Here is a 14,867-nt window from a genome sequence, read left to right on the forward strand (position 1 = left end):
GTCAGAATTTCTCTGGAACCCTACAATGTTACCCGCCTCTTTTCGGTGTTTTGTTTCCTTTTTGAATAAGTCAGCTCTGTAATCGACCCCACACAGTTCTCCCTCCCAGTTCCCTGGTCAGCACTGCTGAAATGATGACTGTGTTGCAACTTCCTGCCTCTGGGCTACAATGACCAAATGAAGTATGTGTTCCACTACTGTGAGACAAAGAGAGGAAAGGTGTAACATCCTTGTCCCTGCACTCTAAGAAAAACTGAATTTTGTGTTGCAAAACATCCGTCACTGGAAACATTGGAAACAATTCTTTTATTCGTATTTTCACCAACATACCAATATTTTTATTACGGATATATTAAACCAGGGTTAATCATGTCTGTTTTATCTGATGCAGTAAAAACATCTGGCTGCATACCCTTTCAAAAACAATCAAAGTCAAGTCGTAGGGAAACGAATGATCTCTGATAGAGCTCAGGTAAGAAAAACAGGAAAACCTGCCTCAGGTTGCTATTAGGCAGTCTTGGCCAGTTGTATTAAGAAAGGCAGAAATTGAGTCACTGGAATATCTGGAGGGCAAGTTGTCAGAGTCACCTTGGCCCCCATTTTATATTCGTAAGGCCCTGAAATTGTCTTTTGAGGGCCTGCCTGTTCGACCACTCCGAGTCCAGGTAGCTATCATCGTCTGCTTCGTCCAGTTTCTAGAAGCGTTATAAGAACAAAGTTAGGTTGCACATACAGAACGGTTCCATGGAGCATATAGGCTCACTTTACCCAACCTCACCTTAAATTCTTCCTGTCTTTTGTAGTAATGCAGCATCATCTGTTTCTGCTGTTCATCAGTGACCAAGGGCTCTCTCGCTGGCGCCCCCTGTCCTTTCTAAAGCGAATAAATAACTGGTTAAGTAGAAAGGCACTTTGACAAAAACTATTAATAAATAAATATTAACCTTGACAAATAACAGATTCTCACCTTTTGGAGTTTGACCACAAGCTTTGTCTTTTCATTTCTTCCAATGTAATCCTGAAGTTTTTTCCCTCTCTGCATCTCTTTACCAGCCCACCAAAGCTGGCATTCTTCTTCTGTGATCACCTGCAGAGATGCCTGAGGAACAACAGATGGAAAGGACAGAGGGTCCCAAAAAAAAAAAAAAGCAGGTTGAAACTGGATGTGGGAGATGGCTCCAAAAGCAAGCTCTCAAACTGTTAAATTCGACGGAGTACACTCCTTAAAAACGAAATGTGTCTCAAGTCAGTAACCTGGGATTCTACTAAATCTTCATGTCAAAACTTAAAAATGTATTGTTTTCAATATTTCTTTCACAATTTGTAAATATTAAACGCGAAAGTTCACTCTGAATATTTAGCAGATGATGAATACACCAACAAACGGATGTCCAGATGGTTACAACATTTATACTAAGAATTTCCTAGAGAGTCTAAGAAGACTGATTAGAGGCTCCTTCTATCAAAGCACTGAACATTATTAAAGCACTATCAGCAGGCTAACCTGTGTCCCTGACAGATCTTCCTGATCATCAAACTCCATTCTTATTGGGTCATGAGGAGGCAGCCCCATAGGGTACACAATCATCACGGCACCCCTTAGTTGATCCAGCGCTTCCTTTACCATTTCCATGGTGACACAAACATTAGCTTGAGCCTGTTTCTGCAAAATCAGAGCAACAGAGGTGATTGCTTGACCAATGATGACAACAGCAAGGAGGTAAAAATGCAGTTTTTGCAGTAAAACTCACTTTAGAGATGAGTGCTTTTGCCTCCTCAACTGTCCTCATCAACACTTCCTTCATTTTATCATTTGGGGCTGGTATGCAAAAAAAAAAATATATATATATATATATGTATATATATATATATATATCAGCAAACAGAAAGGATTGCAAAACTACTTTTTACCCAAACTTGCAGAAGAATATTTAAAACGTCAGTCCACTTTTAGTTGTAGGATATAACAATTTCAAGTGGAGTAAATTACAAGTGGTTTAATATCAAGCCATTTGACGTGTCAGTACCAAGCAAAATTGTTTCCAATTTCTAAAAGGATAGCGGTGTTTACTTGGGAACAGCAAACTTGTTTGTTTTTTTCTTTACAAAGGTTCCACCAAAGAGATAAGTTCTCACCATGTCCATTCCTCCTCCCAATCTCATCCTTCCTAAATATCTTCCCTCCACTTGGAATGCATCGTTCTTCCCATTCATCCTTCAGTTTCAGCTCCACAATTTGCTCATCTGTCAGTCCCTGCATGTTGGGTGGGAGTGTGACGCCATGATCGGCCAGCTCTGGGATCTCTAACAAGACACAGCAAAGAATAATAATAATAATAAAAAAAACTATGTTGATACCAGATAGAAAGATTACAAATTTAACTGTATCCTGACAAATTCTATATAATATATAGAGCAATGTCTCAAAGAGTGTAGCGCTTTCAGATGAAAGGAAACATAAAATATGATTTGCAAGCCTTTTCTACAAATAGACATCTCAAGTGTGGTGCGAATATATTCTTAAACACTTCTTCCACCCGCAGTGTACATCTCTGTACTTTCATGATGCGGTTTGATCACTATTGTTCTCAAACAAACCTTTGCAGAACAGATGGATTTATACTGAAATAGATTACACAACCAAATTGATTGTACTGGATTTTATTTAGGAGTTAAGTAACAGTCCTGAATAAAAACGCATGCCACACTTTTCAGTTTTTCCATTTGTAAAACATTTCGATAACCGTCAAACAGTTCACTTTGTGTTGATATATTGCATAAAATTGAACGCAACTGTAAAACTGCTTTAACACTTCACAGTAGCAGGGAAGAGTAGGATGTGGATCTTTAACAGAAAGCACAGGCAGCAATGGAGACAGAGTTTTACCTGAACATATCCTATCCACTTTGAGCCTGCCGTTGTAAATAGCAGTAACCTGCTGGATCAACGATTCCAGAGGAGCGTCCGTTGTGGTGTTGAACAGAAACTGGCTCTCATCTCCGCGCTTCACATGCAGCTGCACCATCCTTTACCAGCTCTCCTCCTAACAGAGACGGTTATAGGCGAAAGAAGAAAAAAAGTTGCTGCTAGTCCCGATGCCGAGAACCAAGGCGTCTTCAGGTCAACAGAGTAACCATGGTGACAGAGAAGCGCGGATGCTTCCAGAACAGCACGAGTAACCTCAGCTAGCCAGTTGGTGTAGCCGTTAGCCACGGGTGGCGCTTGGTGTTTAATAATGAAAATTATACACAGCTTTGGATCCTAGTGAAGCTTACCTGGCAAGGAAAATGACAAGTAGGTCTTCTTTGCAGCTGAGTGTAAACTTATAATTTGTTTTTAACTGCAGTTACCATTTCCGATTGTGGAGTTACTTCTTCTAATGGAGTCCTGTACTGCGGCTTCTAGAATATTGTCACACTTACTGCCCTCTAACGGTAAGGAACATTATTATTCTGAAGCAGTACTTCCAGATGAATTTTGTACTTAACCTGACTTTGTCCCTTTGTATTTGAGCAATTTAACATCTCTTAAAAATGCTACCAATCTTTAACAAAATGAATACCGTCAAGCCAATTTAAGGGAACATTGATGACCAACACGTTGTAGGGAATTAATGTGAAGTGAAAGAATAAATTGTTTACAGAAAAACTGAAGTGTGTTATTTACTTGTATTCAGTTCTATTTGTCAATAATTAGAAATAAATTACAGTACAATAGAGTCCACATAGGAATAAATTACTCTCAGTCTCAGCGTAAATACAGCTGTCTTCTGAAGGCTTCAGAGGATTGTCATTATTCCAAACTTTCAACATCTCATGGAGTTCTGCTCCATCATGGAAAAACAAAAAGTATACACTATGCCACAACTGCAAAAAGACCAAACTGAATGGCTTGGCACCTTTGGAACAGTTAAAAACTCCATATTGCCAAGGAGTGCACAAATTCCAGGTGGGAGAACCTATGAGGTAGACTTTGAACTGCTGTTTATAAGCCTTGCAGGGTGCATGGTAAAGACATAGAAGGTGCTACATGCAAACTTTTTGTGTGATGCAAAATTAATATTGCACATCACCCTCATCACTATGTTTGTTTTTTTATGTGGCCAGCTACCCATGACAAAATTACAAAGGGATAACACACACAAGCAAAAACTAAAAATATATAACTTTCATTACTTTCATGCATGTAGTGGCAAGGGAGAGTTGATATTCCTGCTATATGTTGAGAATAGGTACATAATTTTATGAGCTTTATGAACTGCAAAGCACTTGAAGCCCTATGTTCTTCTTCCATACATAGGCAGACTAAACAGCCAAAGGCAGAATGGCAACAAAGGCATAGGGTATGAAAAAGAGACAAAAAATAATAAATATTTCCAGAGCACATGGGTGGCTAATGCAAGCTTTGTTTATGTTTCCAAGTCTGTCTGTACAAACGTCTATGCCCAGAGGTGTATCCCATAATTAGTTTTTGTGATTAAGAAACATTGGCCACATTAGCTGTGTTAGCCAAAATTAAAGCGGCGAAACATTAATAACTTGATGGTTGTGACAGTCATTTTAATTAAAAGCATTGTGTGTCTTTCATTTTGAAATACTGCCAAAGACTTAGATTTAGCTGGTTTCCTCATACACCATTAGGTCACAGAGTTTGCAGAAATGTCTGTCACCTCATTTCCAAGAAATGATGAAATGTGTTTTCTTTTATTTTTCAAATCTACAGTAATATAACACATTAGTAAGTTGAAATTGATTTACAGGTAGAGCTGTGAATTAATAACATTCAGCCCCACCTACCCCCAAAAACAAAATAAAACAAAATATACTTGTCAATGTACATTTATTTTAGCACACATACAACACAAACTGTTTCATACATTAATGTGCCATCTGCTTTGCACGTAAACTATGGAACAATGGATATTAACATGAATTACAGCTTCATGTATTCACTTTAGTACATACAGAATATGTTTGTTTCACAACACAGACTCTTATTTACTATGGATTATAGCCCATAAAAAGGGAAATCAACCTCACAAAGGGAGTAATTTGTTACCTAAAAGAAATCTTGAATCTGAACCGTGACATGATATAAAGCACTGGTTAGTGATCGACTGTTGATACAGTATCTACTGCACACATTGAGATAACAACAGATATATTTAAGAGATGGGGTGTAAGCTATTGGTGCCTGATACTCTTGCTTACACATAGATTTTAAATACAGAGAATGAGATTTACTTTGCGTATTTACATGTGACAAAAGCATAGAAGCAAAACCTAACAGACATGATCTTCAGTTTATAATTTTCTTTTCTCAAAAATTCTTCTTAGACATTTATCCATTTATTTAATTTCTATGTGAAAGGGGGGACATGTTACATGTCTAGACAATATTTGGTGTGTCATGTTAGGATGGATACTGCCCCTAACTGATTCTTCAGCACATCCATTTCCTCTCATCATTGCCTGGCAAACAAGTATTTAATGAGTAAATCAGGAAGTAGAAGACAAAATACTGAAACAACCCTAAAAATGAATAAAAATTCTGTAAGACTATAAAACAAACAACTTCTCAACAGCTGGAAACAGTCATATTCGGACATTAAATGTGGAATATTAAATACTTTGCGCAACTTGTAACTAGAGATGCAACAAGAAATGGGCTGATGATCAGAACCCAAAAATGTTTCAGCTGACTGGGAACAAAAGCACAGATGGGCAAAAAGTATTTTTCCCCCTTCAGTAAATGCAAAATACACAGAAGACAGGAGGTGGCACTGACAACAACACTCTTAGGTGTGCATACTGTTGCTAAGTGAAGAAGACTCCCAGACAGCTAGTTTTAGAATAAGTGAGGTGTTTAAACTAAAGTCAAAGGAAACAGAGATTCAAGAAGCTGTTAAAAAGGTAACCTTATTGCAATATCAACAAAAGTCTGTAGAGAACAAGACTTTTCAGAATTAACAGGAAGGCTTGGCAGAGTACAGTGATGTTTATCTCTCTTGAGCTTTTCACTTTCGTCTGTTATGAATTATGCTGAATTTGGAAATGTTTGCATCTGCTTGGAAATTTCAGAGTTAAGGTACGGACTCACATTCTCTAGGAAACATGGACCAATATAGGATGCTATGGATGACCTAAAATATTTCCTCTGAAATCATTTTGTAGCAACTGCTGTCTCACACAAACAATGTGAGAGTCTCATTGCTACTAATTATAATAATTAATGACTGCTTACGGCAGGATAACTAAAATATATTCTATTTGAGCCATGGTCAGCTGGAAGTGTTCTCATCTGACCAAGAGAAAGTGCTATGTGAGAGTTTTTATTTGATAAAGAAAAGGTCCCTTACTTTAATTTACATTATTGCCTTTAATCAGCAACTGACAGGTTAAAGGAAAAACACAGTTGCAGGCATAGGTGAGTGAATATTGGCTTTAAGCTTCGAGTCTGTAACAAAATATGATGGTTCCCACTCTTCAATCTTTATACAAGCTCACATCCAAAACAAACACACAAACAAAAAAAAAAAACAGATGATATGCACCTCAAACACAGCACATCACTTCTCACCACAGTAACAATAATTATTTAGAGTAGCTGGTACAAGAAATGATAATAAATGACTCAAAGTAAGCAAAAAAGTGCTGTCTGGTTATAACCCTTGCAGATCCAGAAAATGCTGTCATTGTACTTTAAATACAAGTACACACACTACCACGCAACATTGTTATAGTTTCTAATAGTATAGATTGATGCCTTGGATAAAAAAAAAGGAGGAATCAAACTGAAATGATCTCTTCTGTTAGAACCTGCATGACCGGGAGAGTGCATACAGCATCTCAGTGCATATTCGTATCATCAAGCAAAACCTCTGGCTTGATCCTTGCAAACACACTCACACGTCCAGCAACTTCTTTTTAAAATCATACGTACATATATACAAAATTTTGCGATGTAGAAGTTTGGATGCTGAGCTAAACAACACTCTTTGTAATGTACAGTACAGACCAAAAGTTTGGACACACCTTTTAATTCAATGAGTTTCCTTTATTTTCATGACTATTGACATTGTAGATTCACACTGAAGGCATCAAAACTATGAATAACATGTGGAAATATGCACTAAACAAAAAAGTGTAAAACAACTGAAAATACCCCTTATATTCTAGTTTCTTCAAAGTAGCAACCTTTTGCTGTGATTACTGCTTTGCACACACTCTGCATTTTCTTGATGAGCTTCAAGAGGTAGTCACCTGAAATGGTTTTCACTTCATAGGTGTGCCCTGTCAGGTTAATAAGTGGGATTTCTTGCCTTATAAATAGTCATGAAAATAAAGAAAACCCATTGAATTAGAAGGTGTGTCCAAACCTTTGGTCTGTACTGTATATCGGCTTAAAGATAAGGAATGCCAACGGAAAACTAAATGAGACATTTTCAAGAGAATGTGGTGATATTATAGAATATCAGTCCTGCGGCAGTCCGGTTAAACTGACACAATGGCTTGTGCTCTTGCTGTTTCCCCACACCGTGGAGTCAACAAATCCAGTGCAAATGAAATTACATTCACAAATTAAAGTGACTAAGTCTGAAGCTGTCAATTCCAGGTAACAAAAACAAGGACCCAGAATCCTGCAGTGCTCATCCTGCAACCAGATGACAAAGAGAAGGACAAAGACCAACTGTTGCTCTGAGAGCTCAGATTAGTTAAAATGGTGGATGGGAACCGCAGAGTCATCTGCAAAGCCACACATATTTATATGAAACACCAGCGCAGCCACACAGGTATGCTTTGATATTGCACAGGTGTGTAAACGCATGACTTGTGTATATAGATATACTATATAGGACAACATACTGTAGACACAGGCACAGTTTGCTGCTGTTAGTTAAAACATACATAGCAAGTAAGAGTAAATCAAATGTTAAAGGGGCAGCATTATGTGTTTTTCAGGCACATAGTGCCATTTTATAGCACAATGAAGTAAGTATGCTACCTTCAGTTGTTATAAAAATGCTGTATTTATCAAACATAATTTGACTTAAAAATTTAATGCGGGCCTCTGTCTCTTTAGGAAGAGACACTCCATCTTCATCACAACAACTCAATTAAGTCTTTAACTTTTTTTTTTTTTTTACCAGTGTTTCACTGATAAATAGCTCATATAATAAGCCAGCACATGTACAGATCTGCCAGGTGTTTGCTAATTGTTGCTGCCACTAGTCTGAAGGAACTGAGTGGCAAAGGTGTGGGAGAGGGGTGCACTGTGGAGACTGGGCTTGAAGACTGAGCTCCATGGAAAAGACAACGCTGAGTGAAAGCAAGCATCATGGACAGTTGAATGGTTGCCATGGGAGATTAATAGATTTCTCAAACATGCATGAAAGAATCAAAGCAACACCCCAGGTATGTTTTTGATGAGAAAGTAGCATTATAACATGATGTAAAGCTCAAAAAAGTCAATTTTACATAATACTGCCCCTTTAATATCAGAGAAGCTTAAACGTTAAAACACGCAGCTGGGCGTGTTTCTCATGATACTGCTTTGAGATATAAACTCTTTCCTGTAACTGAAGGGTTTGGTCTATAATTCTTAAATATTGTCTCTTCTTTTTACATAAACACATTTACTCATTTATCATAGATCTATACATATATGGATAAACCTCTTACATCTGAGGGGTGGCATTATGTTTTTTTTTTTTTTTTCCACTGCTGACTACCTAGGAAAAAAGCCATTGTTGGTGGGACCCTGTGGGGGGTTCAGGTTACCGGTTACAGTTCTGTTTGGGATGTGAGTGGATAACCACTCAGGCTCGGAGTCAAACACAGAGCGGGTTGACTGAGTTTGAGTTTGGGGCACAAAGGAACTGGACAAGAACATGGGGTTCTGTTGTGTTTTGGTTGCTGTGGAAAACTTCGAATCATCATCAAAAGTGACCCACTGCTTCTGTTGGTTCCCTCTTGAGGGAGGCGGCGGCTGGCTCCGAGGCGCGAAAGCGGGAGGAAGGGAAGAGGGCAGCGCCAGCGGTAAAGTGAGGGCAGGAGACGGATCAATAGGAAGCAGAGAAGCTTGAGTAGGAGGGGGACTGGATGACGGTCCGAACAAAGACACGGTCTGACTGTGCTGGGAGGACGGTGCGGCTGCAAGGGTGGGGACAAGTGGTTGAGAAAGAGCAGACAGAGTCCTCTGAAAGTCAGCCGTTTGGGTTGGATGCTGGAGGCTGAAGTCTGGGGTAAGGGAACGATGTGGCAGCGGTTGCTTGACCAGGGGTCCTGTGAAGGGATTGGTGCTGCTGGGTCGGGCAGGGAGCGGCTCAGACTGGAAAAGATTCGGGGAAGCACGCAGGATCTCCTGGGAGCGGCTGCGAGACGGGGTCGGAGGAGGCGGAAGCAGCAGGGTGGCTGACGGTGACGGGGTGGAGAATGAGGATGAGGAGGATGAGCTCAGGGATTGGAGGTCTGACAAAACGAAGGACAAGGACGAGGGGAGAGTAGAGGAGGAATGTACAGATAGAGGAACAGAGGGTGGAGAGTGCAGAGAGGAGCCTCTGTTTAGGGACTGGGTGGTGTGCCTGGATGATGATGAAGACGAGAACATGTTGGATGTAAGAGAGTCAAAGGGATCAGGCTTCCATTGTGCTTCTCTTTGGAATCCATTTAGTCCGTTGGTCTAAACAAGGGCAGAGCAGAGAAAATCTTTTTTAGGTGCAAAAACAGATTATGTTAAAAATAAATAAAAACATGTTAACATCACTGAGGTATTTACATACAAACTTATAATTTAATGAACCATACAGTGCTCTGAAGAAGAACTTTTTCACATTTTGTGTCCTATTATAACCACACTTCCATGTACTTTATTGGGATTTTATGTGACAGATGCAATTGGATGCAAGACGTTTTAACCAGTAAAAGTTGGGAAAGAGAGGTGTGCCTTTGTATTCCACTTTGTTTTTGTCTTTACCTGATGAAATCTAGTGCAACAAACTATATACAATTTAGTCCACCTTAGTGAAGAAACAGCATCGTCCCTGAGGTTATTTATTATAAAGCATACACTGAGCAGGTCAGATATAAAATCTCTTAAAGCAAAGTTGGGTCAGAAAACCATATCCCAAGATTTGAAGAGCGCAAACAGCATTGTTCAATTTATCATCCAGAATATAAAGGTGACAACACAATAGCTAGTTACAAAGAACTCTATGCATGTCTACTTTGTGTTGATCTACTGTTCAAAATACCAACTTGCCACTTGTAAGATTATAAAATGAGAAGAAAGTTAAATGGTTGTGAATTCTTTTGCACAGCACTGTATGTTGGTGACAACAACTTAAAGATACCCTTTTGAATGTTATTAAATAATTTTTTTTTTCTTTCGGTAAATTTGATTTTGTTTAATGGAACAAACTGATTTGTCAAGTTTTATAAATGCCTACATCTGTTTTTCTTATATGTTATAAAGCATGCCATCCCTTACAGGGTACCTTTAATATGAACAGACTAAAATTAATAACCAATACATGTATCACCATTAACATTCAGTCTCTGAATTTAACACATATGAATGGATTCTGTACAAATCAACAAGTTAAAACAATTTACGCAGTCATTACACATGTGCCCACTCTATCCCTTGGTAGCAGAGTGAGGCCATATGAAGGACCAAATGAGGGGTAACAGCAACTATCTTTATTCCATAAAAAAAAAAAATGTAAAAGCAAATTTTATGAGCCTAACATAAAGGTCAATAAGCCCTGGCAGATACAAAGGATAAATAAATCAATTGCAACGGAAAACAAAAGGGATTACTGCATGTAATGTATGAGGAGTGATACCAGAGCAGAGGACTTGTGTTTTGGAGGATGAGACAAAAAGGTGGTTTGATATAAAGTACCTTTCACCCTGATGGCTTCTCCAGCTTGTGAGAAAGAGACAAATGCATCAGAGACAAAAGCAGGAAGAAAGACACACAACTAAGCTAAACTAAAGCGAGTCGAAGAAGCAGAAAAATATATTCTTATTGCTGCTGATTTCAAATACATCAAATCAATAAACTTGGTTGTAAATCTATAGAACAGATTAGTAACATAATTGTAATTGTTCAGTTGCTGAAACTAACTCAATCTAGCACCAACCTGTGCAGCTGGGGCAGACTCAGCCTTGGCAGCATCAGGTGGCAAAGCATGAGAAGATCGGGAGCGTGGTGGAGGCTTAGGAGAGGATAGGCCCTGCTGAAGCCCAGGACACACTGCAGCAGGTGGGGTAGATGCAGCAGGCGGCGCTGCTTGTGGTTGCAGAGGAGCAGGAAGTGAGGGCTGCAATGGTGGTGGCAGCTGCGACTGAGCAGATGGGGGAGCTGGCTGAGGCTGCATGGGTGACTGAGTCTGGGCTTTTGTTGTGGGGGGCGGTCCTGATGGTGGGGGACCTGAGAGAAGAAGTAAAACAGAGACAAAGCTCAAAATATCCACATTTTAAAGGTCAAATGGAAATACTGAATGGGGATTTGTGGATTTCCTCTTCCTGATATAATCTGCTGCAGCTTTAAAGCTTCAGTAGGCAACTTTTATAAAATATTGTTTTTTACATATTTGTTAAAACTGTAACTGTGTTGTGACAGTTTAAATGAGAGATAATCTGTAAAATAAATAATATCTACCGTATTTTCCGGACTATGGAGCGCACCTCACTATAAGTTGCACCCACAAAGTTTTTTTAAAAACCTGGAAACGTATAAGCTACACCGCGCTATAAGCCGCATGGTTCAAAGCGTGGGAAAAAGTAGCGGCTTATAGTCCGATAAATACAGTATATATATTTAAGCTCCTCTGCCACTTCATTGTGGTCCTACAGTCATCTGCAGAAATCCATAGCTTGGTCAGAAACGACCAATCAGAGGCTCTTGGTGCTGTCAATCATCCTTAGCACCAATGCTAAAGTACGATACAATGTACTTAATAGAAGGTGGAGAGTCACAAGCATCTTGAGTAACATGGACTTACTAAATTCAGAATGTTAAAATTAGTGTATAAGCTAAAATTAGCCAAAATACTAATGTTAGCCTAAATTCTGCCAGTGTCATGTAGGGTATAACTAGCACGTTGACTTCCTCCATTCAGTGTGCAATAAATAAAGAAAATAGCTAAAAAACTTATTTTAGGAAAAAGTCTACTGCTAATGTGGGCTGTAGCTACATTAGCAATGTTTGTGCTAATGTTAGTGCAAAAATGTAAAAATCACGTTTACTTAATAGAACTTCGTTACCAGAAAACGTGCTCATCTCTTAGCAACAGATTAACAACAAATATTATTGTTCAAAAAACATAAGATTTCTTCTGCTCTGCTCCTTTTGAAAGACTACTCATCTTATCCTGCTTAACAAGAACTGTGCAGTTGGTGAATTTTTCAGGACAGTGAAAATGCTTTTTGTTTCGTCGTTGGTGGTAAATATATTACAGAAGGAACATTAAACAGTAAAGTAAAAATCTGATTTATACTTCGTGACAGTTCGTTACCAGAAACAAAAAACACACAACTCTTAGCACAAAATTAATAACAAGTAATATTATTGTTTATAACACATATGCTCTTTTGAAATGCTGTCTATCTGCTTAGACACAAGAATTATGCAAAAGTAAAAATCAGATGTTTACTTTGTGGCCATAGGTTACTAGAAAACACCCTCATCTCTCAGCAACAGATTAAGAACAAATATTGTTACTGTTCAAAAAACATAAGATTTCTTCTGCTCTTTTGAAATACTACTTATTTTACACTAGTTACTACTTAATAAGAATTGTGCAGTTGGTTAATTCTTCAGAAAAGAGAAAATAGTTTTTTTTTTGTTATTTGTGGTGAATATATTATAAAACATTTATACTTATAAGTGTTCCGCCAAGGTGGTGTCTCTGTAGTTCTAACTGGAGGCTCTTCTCTCCTCTGTAGGAGCTGAGTGTTAAACCATCTCTGTAGTTCTCTACATCTCTGCCCTCGTCTGCTTGTTTTTCACAAATTACCGGTACATCACCCTAGTTACTCAAAATGCCAACAAAGGTAATAGCCCGCATGCCGAGATCCAGCCGCATGGATATTGTAGGGGTGCACGCAGCGGTACGAATTGCATTAACGGTGAAAGGAAGTGGCAGGTATTTTGGGGTGTAGAGTAATAGGTGCCTTCCATGCATTGCTATGGCAGACCCCAATTCAAATTCACAACTTAAAACCTATAAAGAAAATGTTGGTACAGGGAAACCGGTTTTCTTATTGTATATATGACAAAAAACATTAATGTAGTCATTCATTCAAATGTTGACAGCAGAAGATACAAAGGCAAGAAAATGTGCCATCGAGTGTCAGCCTGGAATATGTTTGGCCTTGAATATGAGATCATTAAGTTAACTTTTACTTGGACACATAACCTTAAAATAAAGTTTTTCAGAATTTTAAGCTCCATGAAAACATATGTCTTTACCCAGGGGAAGGTCTGGTGGTTTAACTTGTGCACTGGGCACCGGCCGTGGGGCTCCGGGGTGAGTGTCCGGGATAGGCCGAGGGGCTCCAGGATGCACATCAGGAGTGGGCCGCGGTGCACCCGGGTGAGATGGAGGCTGAGGGCGAGACTGAGGGGGCATGCTGATCACTCCAGCTCGAGGAGGAAGATTCTGTAAGATGAAAATTGAGAAGATAATCATAGCAATAGAAAACTGGATGAGAGTAAATGTTCTGTGAATGTTACAAGCTGACTGGATGAACTGAAAAAGTTATTTCATAGCTGAAGAAGAAGCAGAGTAATGTAATAGTCAATAGTGGAAACAAAAGTTGTAATTTATGATAAATTTCTTAACATGATTCAGACAATAAAAAAAAAGAGTATTTTAGATGTAAATACTGAAAACTCACTGGTCTGGAAGCTCCTCCAGGTGCTGGAGCTCCTGCCTGACCTCGACCTGAGAACATTAAGACAGACAAAACAATAATTAAGCACACATTTCAAGCAATAATATTTAGTTTTGGTCCTATTTTAGAGTTCTGTGAAGATGAAGATTAATCAAATGAAAACGACACCAAATCACAATTTAAAGTAGTTTATCCAGCACAGGCTATTCTACGGATGACTTTGTTATCAAAGATGGCTCAGTCCTTCCACAGCTCCAGGTGGTCTGGCAGACACACGGGCCTTTTTTTGTAACCCAACTGCTTACACCACACTGTAAGGATTCTCCTCTTCTTTCACTACTCTCTTACCGAGACCCTCCTAAAGCCTTCAAACATTTTCCCACACCACTTAAATGTCTTCTTCTGTCCTGTTGAGTCACCAATCGTAAGTCAACCCTGCCAACCACACAGCCTCTTACTATGCAAGAGGGAATCGGCTAACCACAAACACCATACAAATGTCTCAGGTGCAGACAGGCAAAGTTGGCGATTGGCTGGAGATCCAAACTTTATCCTCCACCTCAGGACAAGCACATTGTGTCTCAGAACACAAGCACACAAAACAGGATTATAGCAGGGAGAGGAAGGTATAATCTCACCACATTATCACAAGTACAAATAAACGTCACACAAAGAGACGGTCATGGAACACAGACACCCTTACATAATCACTAAATAAACCTTTATCCTCGCTGAATACATTCATGCTAATGCAGCCATGTCATGCATAGCGGCACTCACCTGCAGGAGCATCTGGCCGAGGAAGAGCAGGGCTCTTTGGTCCTTAGCAGCACAAATCAAACCAAATTACACTAAAGTTACACACAAACCAGCTAGCTAGTCACCAGAGGCAGGTGTTCCAAAGAAAAAAAAATGGCTAGAAGCACTTAAAAAAAAAAGAAAAGAAAAAAGAATGTGATGGA

The 14,867-nt window shown here is 39.1% G+C and overlaps 2 protein-coding genes across 7 annotated transcripts in view; both read right to left on the bottom strand.

The window, feature by feature from the left end:
• Positions 1–287: 287 nt before the first annotated feature.
• On the bottom strand, positions 288–3,409 carry c11h21orf59 (chromosome 11 C21orf59 homolog). Its single transcript, XM_005807054.3, has 8 exons — positions 3,277–3,409; positions 2,888–3,044; positions 2,137–2,304; positions 1,752–1,819; positions 1,505–1,663; positions 968–1,099; positions 779–874; positions 288–695 (listed from the first exon to the last, which is right to left on the bottom strand). Exons 2-8 carry the CDS (start codon positions 3,024–3,026, stop codon positions 585–587), a joined length of 873 nt encoding a protein of 290 aa, XP_005807111.1. The 5' UTR covers positions 3,027–3,044; positions 3,277–3,409; the 3' UTR covers positions 288–584.
• A 4,696-nt stretch (positions 3,410–8,105) lies between these two features.
• Positions 8,106–14,867, bottom strand: part of synj1 (synaptojanin 1) — a 30,132-nt gene continuing 23,370 nt past the window's right edge. For 4 of the 6 annotated variants that reach the window (XM_023341681.1, XM_014471788.2, XM_023341684.1 and 1 more), the window contains 5 exons: positions 14,686–14,727; positions 13,909–13,955; positions 13,481–13,670; positions 11,148–11,437; positions 8,106–9,682 (listed from right to left, as the gene is read on the bottom strand). In XM_023341681.1, the coding sequence (XP_023197449.1) occupies positions 8,729–9,682; positions 11,148–11,437; positions 13,481–13,670; positions 13,909–13,955; positions 14,686–14,727 (1,523 nt within the window). In that variant the 3' untranslated portion in view covers positions 8,106–8,728. The remainder of the gene's footprint in view (positions 9,683–11,147; positions 11,438–13,480; positions 13,671–13,908; positions 13,956–14,685; positions 14,728–14,867) is intronic. The other 2 variants (XM_023341682.1, XM_023341685.1) reach the window with 1 other exon arrangement.

Source organism: Xiphophorus maculatus, chromosome 11 (genome assembly GCF_002775205.1).
Source record: "Xiphophorus maculatus strain JP 163 A chromosome 11, X_maculatus-5.0-male, whole genome shotgun sequence".
NCBI lineage: Eukaryota > Metazoa > Chordata > Actinopteri > Cyprinodontiformes > Poeciliidae > Xiphophorus > Xiphophorus maculatus.

Coding starts and splice junctions, on each gene's coding strand:
- c11h21orf59 (XM_005807054.3), bottom strand. CDS start 3,026: ATGGTGCAGCTGCATGTGAAGCGCGGAGATGAGAGCCAGTTTCTGTTC. Junction 1,664..1,751: donor CAAAAGCACTCATCTCTAAA/GTGAGTTTTACT, acceptor CTGATTTTGCAG/AAACAGGCTCAAGCTAATGT. Junction 696..778: donor AAAGACAGGAAGAATTTAAG/GTGAGGTTGGGT, acceptor TAACGCTTCTAG/AAACTGGACGAAGCAGACGA.